The 16,134-nt window shown below is 43.1% G+C and overlaps 1 protein-coding gene across 5 annotated transcripts in view; it reads left to right on the top strand.

Annotated features, from left to right (window-relative positions):
* Positions 1-16,134, top strand: part of enah (ENAH actin regulator) — a 314,323-nt gene that overhangs the window by 130,894 nt on the left and 167,295 nt on the right. For all 5 annotated transcript variants that reach the window (XM_069887965.1, XM_069887966.1, XM_069887970.1 and 2 more), the window contains one exon: positions 8,147-8,312. In XM_069887965.1, coding sequence (XP_069744066.1) covers positions 8,147-8,312 — 166 coding nt within the window. The remainder of the gene's footprint in view (positions 1-8,146; positions 8,313-16,134) is intronic.

A 16,134-nucleotide genomic window follows, 5' to 3' on the forward strand; every position in this document is an offset into this window, starting at 1 on the left:
ACTCACAATACTCCTTGCATTAAACTAAGCATGCTTTAGCCCAGGGGTTCCCAACCTGGGGTACATGTACCTCCAGTGGTACATTTGCACTTTTCAGGGGGTACATTGGATCTGAGAGAATAACCACTACTGCGCAGTACATGGTGTGGTAATCTGCAGTCAGATTGCACAATGTCGGTTTTTTTATCCTTAATTTTAGGGGTACATGGGAACCTATAAAAATGCCCAAGGGGTACAGAGGAACAAAAAGGTTGGGAACTCCTGCTGTAGCCTATCAGTTTTGCAGTGACCATTCACCCATTTCAAGCATTTGAAGTTGGGAAATATTGCATATAAAGACATGAGTGCGGTATAAGTTTAATTTCAATTTAATTTAATTTAGCCATATAGCATGGTAACGGGTCTTTCTGGCCCATGAGCCCATGCCGCCCAACATACCTATAATTAAAGATTTTGCAGCTTCCCCTTTTGTGGACTTGACATGAATAATGCATTCTGGCTCACTGCCCAGACACTTGAAGGCAGAATGCTTTTTCAATGTTTACTTTTTCTTTCTGTCCTTTTTATATTGTGATCTTACCCAGATTTTCTTTGGTGGAAGGGAAAGAGAAAGCCTTGTATTTATATCTGGGTTTATTGCATGCGTATTTTGCAGAGGTATGAATCAATCTGAATCAGAGTGTCTGAATGTTTGGTAACTTGGTTTTACTTGACATTATTATTCAGTGTGCTTGGTGTGGGCCTTGAATTTGTGCCTCACAGAGTAAGAGGTACAGTCTTGCTTGTTCTTTGTGAAGTAATCGGAATGAAGAGTTGTGTGAAACTGCAGATTGTTCGCGCAGACCATGGGTAAATATCAGTTGTTGCCGAAATTCGTCTTGCCCTTTACTTCCTTGCGTTGTGCTCTATTGCTCTGGGCATGGATGGATCAAGTTGCAGAATACAAGATTTACGAATAGGAGTTGCCCATATCTTGAACCTTCCAAGCAGTGCTGGTGTAGGAGTTGCAAAATTGTCCATCCAGAAGCCCTGGATAACAGTGAAATCTGGAACCTGTTGAGACCCAGATCAGTTCAGCAGGAGTAGGCAAGACCTGCCGAAAGCTATCTCCCGGACAAACTGGAGATTACAGATTAAAATGGAAACATCAGGGGACATCCGTCAACTGTGGCAGGGCCTAAATGCCATAACCTATTACAGAACCAAATCTGGTGAAGTAGCAGACGGCAACCTTCTCTCCCAGAGAAGCACAATGCCTTAAAAGCACAATTTGACGACAGAAACAGCGAAGAATCACCCCTCTGCACCACCCCCCCCCCCCCCCCCCCCATCCTCAACGATTCCATCCTGTCCATATTTGAGAATGACGTGCATGCTGCCTTCAGGAGAGTGAATCGAGGAAAGCATCTGGCCCAGATGGAGTACCTGACCAAGCATTAAAGATCTGTGCAGATCAACGTATCAAGATATTCAGGGATATCTTTAGTATCTCACTCCAGCAGGCCTGTTTCAAACAGGCATCAATCATACCTGTGCCCAGGAAGAGTGCAGTCACCTGCCTTAACGACTATTAACCAATAGCACTTACATTAACAGTGATAAAATGTTTTGAAAGGCCGGTGATAAAGCACATCAGCTCCTGTCTGAGCAGTGACATGGATCCATTTTAGTTTGCCTATTATAGAAACAGGTCTATGGTGGATGCCATCTCACTGGCTCTACACAAAGCTCTGGAACACCTGGACAGGATGCTCTTTATCAACTACAATTCAGCATTTAACACCATCATCCCCTCAAAACTGATCAGCAAATTCCAAGACTTGGGAGTTAACAACCCACTATGTAATTGGATCCTGGATTTCCTCACCTCCAGACCACAATCAGTGAGGATTGGTAAGAACTTCAGCTCCACAATCTCCATCAGTACTGGAGCTGTGTTCTGAGCCCCCTGCTCTACTCACTTTACACCTACAACTGTGTAGGTCAGTACGACAATAACACCATCTACAAATTTGCCGACGATTCCACAGTAGTGGGTTGTATAAAGGATGGGGATGAGTCAGCGAACAGGATGGAGATTGAACACTTGGCTGAATGGTGCACCAACAACAACCTTGCACTCAATGTCACCAAAACTAAGGATCTGATTGTTGACTTCAGGAAAGGAAAGCCAGAGGTTTACAATCCAATGATCATTGGGGGATTAGAGGTGGAGAGGGTGAGCAAATTTAGGTTTTTGGGAGTCAAATTTGGGTTCTTGAGAGTCTCTTTCCTGGACTCAACACACCAATGGCATTGTGAAGAAAGCACATCAGTGCCTCTTCTTCCTCAGGAGTCTACAGAGGTTTAAGATGAAATGGGAAACTCTGGCAAATTTTTACAGATGTGTGGTGAAAGTGCACTGACTGGCTGCATCAAGGTCTGGTATGGGGACACCAAAACCCTGAATGTAAAGCCCTCCAAGAGGTAGTGGACACAGCCTAAGGTATCACAAGCAAGACTCTCCCCGCTATCGAAACATCTACAGGGCGGAGAGCAGCTGCAGTCATCAAGGAGCCACACCACCCAGTACACACACTGTTCTCGCTGCTGCCATCAGAAAGGTGTAGGTGCTACAAGACTCGCACCACCAGGTTCAGGAACAGCTGCTACCCCTCCACCATCAGACTCCTCAACAACAAACTCAATCAGAGACTCATTTAAGCACTCTTACTTGTGCAGTTCATTGATTTTTTAAAATTCTCTCTGTATTGCACAGTCAGTTTGTTTACATTCGTTATCTGTTTACAGTTCTTTTATATGTTTACATGTTTTACGCTATGTTGTATTTATTTTTTGAACTACCAATTAGTGGTAATTCTGCCATGACTGCAGGAAAAAGGAATCTCTGGGTTGTATGTGATGTCATGACAATAAATCTGAAATTCCTGGACTCAATATCTAAAGAATAGGTTGATAATCCATGAGAGAAAGATGAGATACATGATGTGGGATTGAAGTTTAGTTAATAATCTTGGATTGGGAATGAAACAAAAAGTCATGAATAATATTAACCACAGATTTGTTTTGGACGTGATGGAGAGGAAGGGTGGAAAATGGGAGGAGGGGTAGTGTTTCTAGTTTTGGAAAATGTCATGGTATTGCTTAGACAGGGTGGACTAGAGTCTACTGAGGCAATGTGGGTGGAACTGAGATATGGCCATGTTAATGGGATTAAAAATTATGGACCTCTCAATGGTCTGAGGGGATTAAGGGTGAAAGTTTGTGGAGAGATGGCAGATAATTGCTAGAAACACATGATTCTGAGAGGAGATTATTTTAACTTTCCGTACATTGACTGGGACTTAAATACTATAAAATGGCTGAATGAGTTAGAGTTTGTCAGATATATTCAGGAATATTTCCTTAATCAGTATGTCAAAGTCCCAACCAGAAAGAGAGTGCAATACTGGATCTCCTATTAAGGAATATGACAGGGCAGGTGAGGGAAGTGATTATAATGCCATTATTTTGAAGAGAATTATGGAAGTGGATGGGTCTGGTCCTCTTGTGGAGATTCTAAATGGGAGAAAGGCCAATTTTGAGGGAATCTGAAAGGATTGGGTGAGTGAGGATTGGAACAGGTTGTTTTCTGGCAAAGGTATGCTTGGTAAGTGGGAGGCCTTCAAAGGTGAAATTTTGAGAGTACAGATTTTGTATGTTCCCCAGGTATAAGAAACCAAGGTGAAAAAGAAAAATGTACGCAGTGGTTATATACAGCAAGGTACTTGAGTATAAGAAATGCAAGAAAATAGAAAGAAATCAGCAGGGTGGTGGGGGGGGGGGGGGGGGGGGGGGGGGGGAGGCTAAAAGAAGGCATGAGGTGGCTTTGGTTCTGCGATCTTTCTTCTTTAGAGTTTCTTCTTCTATATCCGCTTCAACTCCTTTGCCAATTTCCTCATTTCCCTCTTTTTAGTCTTCTTGCAATCAGCAACCCCTTGCTATTTTGCTTTTTGTTCCAGTCAATAAGCTGAGAGCACTTGCCAACAACTTTTGCCAGGTTCTAAACTATCTGGGTCTGTTCAATCTCACAAAGGCCTCCCAAGTCCAAAGTATTCTTTCTAAGTTACAGTGGTGGGGAACAAATTCAAAGGGTTCAAAGAGTGACGGCCCTGGGCATGTAATAGTATTAAACCATGAACTGTATTTGCAATGGCAAGCAAATATGCAGCAGGAGATGCGGACACCCGCCTACAAACCAATTTTGGTATAATGCAAGTTAACTACAAATAACCACAACTACAGAGGGGTAAAACAAACAATGCCTGCCACCCGTTCACTAACAATTAGGTATGGCACCCAACCTTTTTACAATTTAGATCAGATGACCCAGGATGGTTCCCTCTGAAGTGCATGTGAAAGAGAGCTGCTACCCATCTGCAGACCTCATAGAGTGTTAGTTCTCCGGCTCTGTTCATGGCCCCCACTCAGGAGCAGCTTGGGTAGTTAATCTCAGCAGGAGAACAAAGAAGAAAGAGAGTGGCTGGGTTTTATATTTTCTCCAAAATACACTTTGTTTACAATAAATTATTTACAAAAGGAAAACCATTCAATGTCTCTTGCACCCTTAGTGTCAGGTCTATACATTCCCAACATTGATCACAGTTCCATATGCTCTTGATTTATAGCATAACCACCACTGTGGCACCTTGTGGTTATTCCTCCCTCTGTTTGAGGGGCTTTCCCTTGGTCTCAACCCCTCAGTGCCTGGTGATTGAAGGACTCTTAGTCTCCGATCCTAGTACAACCCTTAGAACATGCTCCTGCAGCCTGGAATGTGCCAATCAGCAGCTTTCTCTCACTGACATCTCTGTGTGCTGAAAGGCCAACCGGTTTCGCGCAGACCAAAGTGCGTATTTCACCAAGTTGATGGTCTTCCACCAGTCCTTGATGCCTGACTCTGTGCATTCCCAGAAACAGCCCACAAATCTGTTATGCTGCTGCTAAGGATAAACTGTGACAAGGACCCTTTCATCATTGACTTGAGGTCATTAGGGCGTTAAAGGTCTTAGAACCTCTAAGAAGCAGTGGTCGAATTCAATTTCAAATTTGAGAAGGAAAAAAAGGTTATCAGATGTATCACTTTTTCAGTGGAATAAAGGATTATGGTGGTATGAGGAAAGAGCTGGCCCAAGTCGACTGGAAAAGCAAACTAGTAGGAGGAACAGAGCAGGATTGGAAGTTATTTTTGCAAATGATAAAAGGCATGCAGGATAGATAAAAGGAAAGTAGTCAAAGGAAAGATGGGACCAATGTGGCGAACAAAAGAAGTGAAGGCCGAGATAAAAGCAAAGGGGAGGGTATGGAAGGAAGCTCAAACTAGTGGGGAATCGGAGGGCTGGGATTCCTTTAGAAACTTACAGAAAGAAATAAAGTCACAAGGGAAGAAGAGATGAGTTATGAAAGGAGATTGGTAAACAATATAGAAAAAGTGTTTTAAAATATATAAAGGATAAAAGAGAGACACATGTTGACATAGGACCGATAGAAAACGATGCTGGGGAAATTATGTTGGGTTAGAAAGAAATATGGCAGAAAAATTAAATGAATATTTTACGTCTGTATGCACTGTGGAAGACATTAGTAATATCCATGACAGATACAAGCTTCAGGGAGTCGAGTTGGACACAGTTAAGATTACTAGAGAAATTGTGCGAGGTAAATTGAAGGGATTAAAGACAGATAAATCTCCTGGACAGGACAAGGTACACCCGTGGGTTTTGAAAGAGGTAGGTTTGGAGATTGTAGATCCATTGGTGACAATCTTCCAGAAATCAATAGACTCTGGAGTGATTCCAGGGGATTGGAAGGTTGCAAATGTGGTTCCTCTGTACAGGAAAGATGGGAAACATAAAAAGAGAACTATAGACCTACAAGTCTGACGTCGGGGGTGGGGAAGATATTAGAGTCAAGGATGAAGTTATAAACTACCTGGAAATGCACAACAGGATAGGTCCTAGTCAGCATGGTTTTTTAAAGGGTAGATCCTGCCTGACCAACCTATTAGAGATTTATGAAGAAATCTCAGGTAGGGTAGACAAAGGAGAGCCTGTGGTTGTTACATATTTGGATTTTCAAAAGGCTTTCGATAAGGTCCGCATGTTAGGCTTCTAAATAAAATGAGGGCCCATAGAATTACAGGGACGCTATTAGACTGGATAGAAAATTGGCTGATAGGCAGAAAGCAAAGGGTTGAAATTAAGAAATCCTGTTCAGGATGGCTGCCTGTAACAAGCAGAGATCCACAGGGGTCAGTCAATCTTGGGGCTGGTGCTGTTTACAATTTATATTAATGATTTGGATTGTGGAATGAATGGTTTTGTGGTCAAATTTGCGGATGACCCTAAGATAGGTGGCGGAGCAGGAAGTGTTGAAGAAACCATAAGATTGCAGAGGGACATAGAAAGATTGGGAGACTGGGCAAATATATGGCAGATGAGATACAATGTTGAAAAGTGTTCGGTTCTACATTTTGGCAATGGAAATAAACAGGCAGATACTATCTGGATGGGGAGAGAATTCAATCCTCAGAGGTGCAAAGAGACCTGGGCGTCCTCATGCAGGGAAATCTAAAAGTTATGCCCAGGTGGGATTGGTAGTGAAGAAGGCAAATGCTATGCTAGCATTCATTTCAAGAGGTACAGTGTATAAGAGTACAGAGGTTTTAATGAGACTCTATGGGGGCAATGGTGAGACCCCATTTGGAGTACTGTGTCCAGTTTTGGGCTCCCGATCTTAGAAAGGTGTGTTGTTGTTGGAAAGGGTAAAGAGGAGATTTAGCAGATGATTCCTGGAATGCAGGGGGTGGAGTATGGGGAATGTTTGGCAGCTCTTGGGTTGTACTCGTTGGAGTATAGGAGAGTGAGGGGGGATCTCATAGTGACAGTTCGAATATTGAAAGATTTTGACAGAGTGAATGTGGATAAGATGTTTCCCTTAATGGTGAGTTGAGACAAGGGGTCATAGTCTTAAAATTAGAAGTTGTCCAATTAGAACAGAGAGGAGGAAGGACTTCTTTCGCCAGAGGGTCGTGGATCTGTGGAACTCACTGCCTCACAAAGCAGTGGAGGCCAGATCACTGGGAGTATTTAAACAGGAAGTGGAGAAGTATCTCATTAGTAAGGGTATCAAGGGATAAGGGGAAAAGGCTGGAAATTGGAACGAGGGGGAGTTTAGCTTAGTGCATAGTCACGGAACAGACCCAATGCGCCTCATGGCCTGCTTCTATTCCTTTATCTTGTGATCCTTCTCCACACACTCTTAGTGAATCTGCAATTTGCAAAGAGGCTGATGACTGTCTCCACCCCACCGCAGTCAACTCGGGGACAGTGTGCGGTGTGTACAGGAAGGATCTGATCAGTAGGGGTCCTTTCAGCACCATCTAAATCAAGTCCTGATCACTGATGATGAGGCCATTCCTCCAGTTGACCTGGATAGTCTGCTCAACGTGTCCATCGAGTTCTTGTCCCTTAGTGTCTGCAGGATGCTCCATGCTGATCATTTCCTGATTTACCTGTGGTCAAAAGTGTTAATCTGGAAAAACATTTCCACGAGGGTTAGTTAGTGTTGCAAAGTCCAGCTGACTAGGAGATTGTGAGGAAATGGGGCCAGGCCCATCCTTCCTTCGCAACATCTGGGACAGGTAGAACCTCAGCATAAAGGTGGTCATCAGAATGAGCAGGATGTTGGGTATGTCCTTGCCCCCACTGTCTGGCGTCTTGTACATGGTAACCCTTCGGACCCTTTCCATTTTGGATCCGCAGTCAGGTTTCATACCTGGCACCTGGGGGCTGACCAAGGTACTGGTTCATGTGACTTCAGATGACCAATTGCAAGGAGACTTTAGGTGACCAACCATAAAGTGGTATTGGGTATGGACTGATTTGACATTTAATGTCATTAAACTACAAAAAGATGGGATTTGCATATTAATTGGTACTTTGGGTAGCATAGGCTGGAAGGGCCCTGTTACCATGCTATATCTCTTTAAAAAAACTCATTATTACAGGTTAGCTTGTATTTGCTCGGAATTTTAAAAATCCTTTTTACTGTGTTTGACAAACAACTGAAGTATGTTAATTAATCTTTGGTTTCCTTGTATCTGCAGTGAACAAAGTATATGCCAGGCACGAGCTGCTGTCATGGTGTACGATGATGGCAACAAGAAATGGGTACCAGCTGGAGGGGCAACTGGGTTCAGTCGAGTACATATTTACCACCACACAGGCAACAACACGTTCCGAGTGGTGGGGAGGAAAATTCAGGACCATCAGGTGAGCATGCTTCCTAATCTCACCTTCTGCACATTCATTTATTTTGGGGTGTGTATGAGTGAGTAGCTAGAAGATTGGGACAGCTAGCCAGTACATAAAGGAGGATGTGAAAAGTTTTTTCAGATGTGTAAAAAGCAAAAGAAAGGCGAGGGTGGATATAGGATCATTGGAAAATGACACTGTGGAGATAATAATGGGGACAAGGAAATGTCAGGCAAATTCCTTAAGAATTTTGACTTGTTTTCATGGTGGAAAGTGCCATGTATGCCAAAAGTTCAGGCAGAAGTGGATATAGTTGCTATTACTATATGCTGGGGAAGTTGAAAAATCTGAAATTGGGCTACATCCAACTTTTCTTTGAGAGAGCTGAGGAGATTGTGAAGGTTTAGGTAGTGCTTTTTTAAAGAATCTGTGGATTCTGGAGAACTGGAAATTTGAGTAGGGAGGACAAACCTATTGGAATTCTTTGAGGAGATAACAGGAAGGACAGAGAAGGGAGAGTCAGTGGATGGAGTTTACTTAGATTTTCTGAAGGCATTTAACAAGCACATGAGGCTGCTAAACAAGATGGAGCCCATGGTATTATAGGAAAGATATTAGCTTGCATAAAGATGTGCTGACTGTGCAGGAGGCAGTGAATGCCTTTTCTGTTTGGCTGCTGGATGATACAAAGATCAGAAGAGGGGCAGGTAATGCAGAGGAGGCACTGAGTCTACAGATCCTAGTTAGGAGATTGGGCAAGAAAAAGGTAGATGGAATACAGTGCAGAGAAGTGTGTGATTGTGCACTTTGGTGTAAGGAATAAAGGAGTTGACTTTTCTAAATTGGCAACAAGTTCAGAAATCAGAGGTGCAGAGGGACTTGGGAGTTCTTGTGCAAGACTCTTGAAGGTTATCTTGCAGGTAGAGTCGGTGGTAAGGAAAGTAAATGCAATGGAGCATTCATTTTGAGGGGGATGAAATATAGAAGCAGACATGATGTTGAAGCTTTGAGCCATCAGTCAGACTGCACTTGGATATTGTGAGCAGTTGTTGGCTCCTTATCTAAGGAAGGATGAGTTGCATTAGAGAGGATGAAGAGGTGGTTCACTGGAATGAAAGTATTAACATATGAGGAGCGTTTTATAGCACTGGGACTGTACTCCCAGGAATTTAGAAGGGTTGGGGGGGGGGGGGGGGGAAATCTCTGAATTTCTCTAGCCATTTTGTGTACTGTTCAGTTCCAGTGTCCAGATTCTGCAATTTGTTCACATCATATCACATCCTTCTCCAGTGGACACTTTTTACACTATTAGTAGTCCATAAACTTTCCATTTCTAGGCTGCTAGATTGTTGCTTTTAATTAAAGAGGAGAGGGCAATTGTGAGCAATGATGGAGGTTCTCAGAGGCAGAATTTTGAATTGATGTGGGTAGAGATTCGGGGTGTGTGCGTAAAAACACACGGTAAATGCTGAAGGAACTCAGCCAGTCTCGCCGCGTCCATGGAAGATAAAGATGTATTACAAACGTTTTGGGCCTGAGTCCTTCTTCAGGGTATAAGGAAAAAGCAGGCAGGCATCTGCACGCTTGTCAGATACATTGAAGGCCTCAGGCCTGAGACGCCCAGAGGTCTCCAAAACTCAGCAACAACAGAAGTTCACCAACACAAGGGTGACTTAAACAATACGGTTTCAATTTTCTTCAAACCTGATAATAAGATCAATCTTTAACTTCTTACTATTAACTTAACCCCCTTCTAATTCTAAGCGCACGTGTATGTAATGTGTATATGTTAGGGAAAGTTCTTGGTTTCACAGACCAATCATTCACTTCTCACTTCTCTAAGTTCACTGATATCAGGTAATTTTCATACTGTGCGCAGAATTTAACATTTATGATCTTCACCATGCTTTGGTGCTTTAAATTGTTGCCACAGAGGAAGGTCTTTGTTCGTTTCAGAGAAAGATGTTCATTGTTCGTTGGCCTCACATACAAACTGATCTCCTTCAATCAGTCACTTCAGTGTCTTGCCAAAGAAACTTGCCCCTCTTGGGTTTTCCAAAAGATAACCTCTTCTTCCAGGTTACCACAAAGAGTTCATTTCTTCTCTTATTTCAGGAGAAACACATGAACCAGCTACTTCCTCATGTAATTGACTACAAGGGTTTAGAATTAGGCTGAACTCAGAACTCAGAACCTGCCTCTATCACCAACTCCTGCTGTAAACTGACTTCTCTCTCCCCCCCCTCCTCTCTCTCTCTCTCTCTCTCTCTCTCTCTCTCCCCAAAGAGAAATCTCCTGTTTGTTTATCCTCTCTGTTTGCAAAATTCACATGACCCTCTTAGAATAGCAACCTTCAACCAGCCATGGATCGCTGGCACCAGAATCAGTTTCTGAGCCTGGACATCTGTTCCTTTAAAATCAATACTCCATTTTTTCCACAACATCAGTCCCAATAACACCTCCTTGTGAAGTCACCATAAGTCTTCTTCCAAGTTTTTGTAATCACTGTGGACATGAAGCCTCTACTTATGCATAGCTCTTGCATTTCAAATGAGATGTCTTTTGTGAAATGTTAATGTCCGTTTGTGAAGTGTACCTAAATCATTCCCCCACAATCTATACCTTTTTAAGATATTTTTTATCATAATTTTATTAACCCAATCTGTAACAATATCTTTTCCTCTTATGGACGTGTCTGCATTTCTGTGTTTTTACTCATCTCAAGTCGTAGTTGTCTCGTCTTGATGTGTGTAAGTCCAAGCTTGGAATGTTCCGTCAATCAAATGATGTTGCAGATGCGTTTTCCCACCGGCATTCTGCAGAACAGGGAGTGAGTGACAGGCCACCTTGAGCACCTGGGCTTGACATGCACTGGTTGCAGTTTACATCTGGTTTGTTAGGTATTAACATAATGCACTGCTAATGCTAGTGACTGGAGATGACGTTTTTGCTATTATAGCAGAATACCTTGGTACATTCGATTTTTTTTTTTGCCATGTCATGGGAAACAGACCATGGAGGAAAGAAATATTCCTAACTCGCACATGATACTGATGGGACGAGGTGCACTTTCGAAAGAAAGTGAACAGTTGTGTTCACGCCTCTTTAAGTTGCAGTGTTCTCTTGTTGTGTACACTTCCACCTAGTGGTTTAATTGGGAATTGAACAATTGATTGTGCAGATTTTATTTGCATTCTATCGTGCGATTGTTAGACTTGCAGGGTCTGTTAGACCTGTATTTGCATTGCATGCATATGCACAGAAAATCTGAAGCCCATTCAAGAAATTCCTGTCCAAAAAATGTAATCACAGCCCCCTCCCCCAAAAGCCAAGAATGATCTCAACTTCATGAATACAGAGCCGTTGATTCCTTTGTTCTACATGATTTTCCAGAAATGTGTTGGGCACCTTTCATCAAGAATTGTTGTTACTTAAAATTTCCAAGTGCATTCTGTAAATCAATAACTTTGTTCAAAGACCATTCTGGCAACACTATTTAATTTTCATTCCTCAAACACTCAGTTCGAATTAAGCAATGTGGGTGATGGACTCAAACTGCTGGCTTCCCCGAGAAGATGATGCTGGATTGCCTCTTTGTAATGGTGCCACTAATAGCAGTGGTTAATGGCCTTGTATCTATGTCCAAGGTGTGCAGCGGAGCTTGGATTTGATTGCTTTGCTTGATTAATGTTTTTGTTCTTTTTTTAAATTTTATTGAAAAATTTTAAAACCACAAAAAAAACTTCATGTGGTATCTGTATATAAAAGGAAAGAAAAACAAGAAAAAAAGAAAAATAAATAACCCCTCTATTATCCCTCTCCCTAAACCCCTTCAAAAAAAAATTATATATATATATATATATATATAGGACAAGAGTCCCTCAACAGAAGTACTCCAGACTATAAAACTTCTTGTAATATCCGGAGACCTATGAGGAAAGAGAAAGGAATGTTCGAGTTTCATTTAAATAATGCACTTGTTCTTGGTGTGGTTGCAGAATGGGAGGTTGTATTAAGTCGATTAAAGTCATTACCAGTGATGGGAGGGACGCATTAAAGTCCCTGGAAGTGTTGAGAGCCTTGGTTGTAGTTGCAGCATCCATCATGCCAACTGGCCAGTATTGTGTGTGGCCTTGTTCACAGAAACCAATGTAGACATGTCCAAAATATTAGTTCCTACTATAATTTTAAACATTTTCTTCTACTAATCCAAACCCAAACCATTAAGACAGAAGCGGAATGTGCTCATTGTGATATAATTTCGAGCACCATATAATTTTTTTTTTCTTTTCCAAAATTAATTTGTTCCTCTTGAAGTGTGTAATTCAAAGGTGCGTGGCATCTGACCATAGCACTATCAAGTTTTACACTGATCACTGTGGATCAAACCGTCCCGTAAAAGAATGGAAAAGTTATTATGTTTGTAATTGATTAATGGCATTTGAACCATAGAACATTACAGCACAGAAACAGGCCCTTTTGGCCCTTTTAGTCTAGTCCCACTGATTTGCACCCAGTCCATAGCCCTCCATACCTCGCCCATCCATGTACCTGTCCATAAATATTAAAACTGAGCCTACATTCACCACCTCAGCTGGCAGCTCGTTCCATACTCCCACCACTCTCTGTGGGCCCTTTTAGAGAGAAAAAAAATGCGACTGTAAAGTTGGAGATTCTCTGCTCTCATGTCGCTGACCCTATCCTCATAATTGCTCTGGGAGCGCTCCAAGGCATCGACTCAAATCCTTCTTTAGGCTTTTGTCAGAGGTGGAGTGGAGCACTCCACTTCGCTCCATAGATGTCCAGCTGCTGCAAGAGGCTGGCTAGGGGCAGACTGATGATGTCGCAATGACACAGTCAGCCTGTGACCCAGGACTGTTTAGTGAATCTGCACTAAACAGTTCGTGTCAGGCAGAACTATGGTGTAAATGTGGAGTGTGGGAGCTCTAAATTACCCAGGCAAGCAGATGCATTTCATTCCCAAGTCATTGTCTCCCTAACATCTTGCAGGTGAGCATATTATGCCAGTGCGTTAGATATTGTTTAGAGTACAGGAGAATAGTTGTCATCGGTGTGACTGCCACCTGCCCTCACACCTTTGGGGACCCGGACTTGCTGCTCGGCTTCCTTAACGATCTTCCAGCCATGGTGGGTCAAGATCACGAAGCCCACGACGATCATTCGACAGCCGATCAGCAGGAGCAGTCGAACCCCTGCTGCCGCTGGCCCAGCACCATCATCCACTTGTAGCAGCTCTGGGGACGGCTTTGGGATCCTGACCTGCTGCAGCTGGGAGATTGAGAAGGACGAGGGAGTGGAGCAGCAAGTCCAGGGGCCTGAAGGTGTGGTGGCGGCAGTCACACCAATGACGACTTTCAATTACGTAAAATTCATTTATAGAAGGGAAGGTTTTGTGCTAGTCACTGTCGACACAGACAGACAGATCAATGGCCAACTTCTTTACCCATAATCCCACACTCACCTGGAATCGCTCTGCATTTCCCAGAGCAGTTCTCGATGTGTAAGGGATTATGGGTAACGAAGACGGCCATGATTTCCTGCATATTTATGACGGGTGGAGCCACGGCAACAGTCACCTCGCCTGCAGTGACTCTGAAGGATGCTCCGCGTAAAAGCGATTCTAGAGCAACCTTTTAGGGCTGCTGCAGCTTCGAAATGGAGGCCCTCCACAAAAGCACCTTGTGTGAAGAAGTTCCGCCTCAACCTTCCCTCTTCACTCTTAACCCATGTTTTCTGGTTTGTATCTCACCTACCCTCAGTGGAAAAAGCCTGTCTACATTTACTCTGTCGATCCCCCTCATCATTTTAAATATGACTATCAATCTCTACTCATTCTTCTACACTCCAGGGAATAAAGTCCTAAAGTGTTTAACCTTTCCCTGTAACTCAGTTCCTGAAGTCCCGTCAACATCCTAATAAATCTTCTCTGCACTCTTTCTATCTTATTGATATCTTTCCTGAGTTCGGTAACTAAAACTGTACATAATACTCCAAAGTTGGCCTCACCAATGTCTTGTATAACTTTTAACATAACATCCCAACTCCAGTACTCACTACTTTGATTTATGAAGGCCAATATGCCAAAAGCTCTCTGTGTAACCCTATCCACCTGTGACGCCACTTTCAGGGAATTATGCATCTGTATTCTCAGATTCCTCTGTTCTACTGCACTCCTCAGTGCCTGACCATTTCTTGGTTTGTCCTCCCAAAATGCATCACCTCACACTTCAATTCCATTGGCCATTTTTCAGCCCATTTTTTTCCAGCTGGTCTAGATCTCTCTGCAAACTTTGAAAACCTCTTTTGCTGTCCACAATGCCTCAAATCAAACTTGCTGATCCATTGACCACATTATTATCCAGATCATTGATATAGATGACAAACAACAATGTGCCACCACTGATCCCTGAGGCACCACTAGTCACTGGCCTCCAGTCAGAATCAGAATTTATTGTCACGAACAAGTCACGAAATTCGGTGTTTTGTGGCAGCGTCACAGTGCAAACATTCAGATTATGAACCATCTTATAACAATAATATATGAAAAAAATTACAATAATAATGCACAGAAAGTCAGGCCGTGTCTTTGGTTCATTGATTATTCAAGAATCTGATGGCAGTGGGGAAGAAGCTGTCCTTGTGCTCATTTTTAGGCTCCTGGACCTCCTTCCCGGTGGAGGTCTTTGAGGATAGATGCTGCTTTTTTTTTAAAGACACTGCCTCATGTAGATGTCCTCGATGGAGTGGTCTGGTGCCTGTGATTTCGCAGGCCGAGTTAACAACCCTCTGGAGTTTATTCTTGTCCTAAGATTTGGCACCTCCATCCCAGACAGTGATGCAACCAGCCAGAATGATCTCCACGGTACACCTGTAGAAGTTTTCAGTCGTTGGTGACATTCTGAAATGCCTCAGACACCTCACAATTTATAGTCGCAGGACAGATCCTCAGAGATGTTGACACCGAGGAATTTGAAGTTCTTGACCCTCTCCACGACTGAGCCCTCGATGAGAACTGGGTTGTGTTCCCCGACTCCCTCCTGAAGTCCACAATCATCTCCTTGGTTTTGCTGATGTTGAGTTCAAGGTTGTGGTTGTCACACCATTCAACAAGCTGATCTATCTCTCTCCTGTACACTTCCTCATTGCCGTTTGCGATTCTGTTGACAACTGTGATATCATCGGCAAACTTGTAGATAGCATTGGAATTATGCCTGGCCGCACAGTCAGGGGTGTATAATGAGTAGAGCAGTGGGCTAAGCACACATCTTTGGGTGCACCTGTATTGATAATCAGTGAGGAGGAGATGTTGCTTCCAATTAATACTGACTGGGATCTTCCGATGAAGAAGTCAAGGATCCAGTTGTGGAGTTGAGTACAGAGGCCCAGAATTGGTAGCTTCTTGACCAGTACTGAGGGAATATGGTACTGAAGCTGAGCTGTAGTCTATGAAGAGCAGCCGTATGGATGAGTTGCTGTTTTTGCGGTAATCCAGAGCCAGCGATATTACGTCTGCTGTGGAGCGATTGTGACGATAGGTGAATTTCAGCGGGTCCAGATATTTGCTTAGGTACGTGTTAATTCTGGCCATGAGCAGTCTCTCCAAGCATTTCATCACAGTAGAAGTCGGTGCTACTGGGCGATAGTCACTGAGGCAGCTCACACTACTCTTCCTGGGAGAAGCAATAATCCACCACTACTCTGGCTTCTCCCATCCAGCCATTGTCGAATCCAGTTCACTACTTCATCATGAATACCTGGCGTCTGAACCTTCCTGACTAACCTCCCATGTGGGACCTTCCTCAACTTTCCTGCTAACCTC

The sequence above is a fragment of the Narcine bancroftii genome, chromosome 6, assembly GCF_036971445.1.
Source record: "Narcine bancroftii isolate sNarBan1 chromosome 6, sNarBan1.hap1, whole genome shotgun sequence".
NCBI lineage: Eukaryota > Metazoa > Chordata > Chondrichthyes > Torpediniformes > Narcinidae > Narcine > Narcine bancroftii.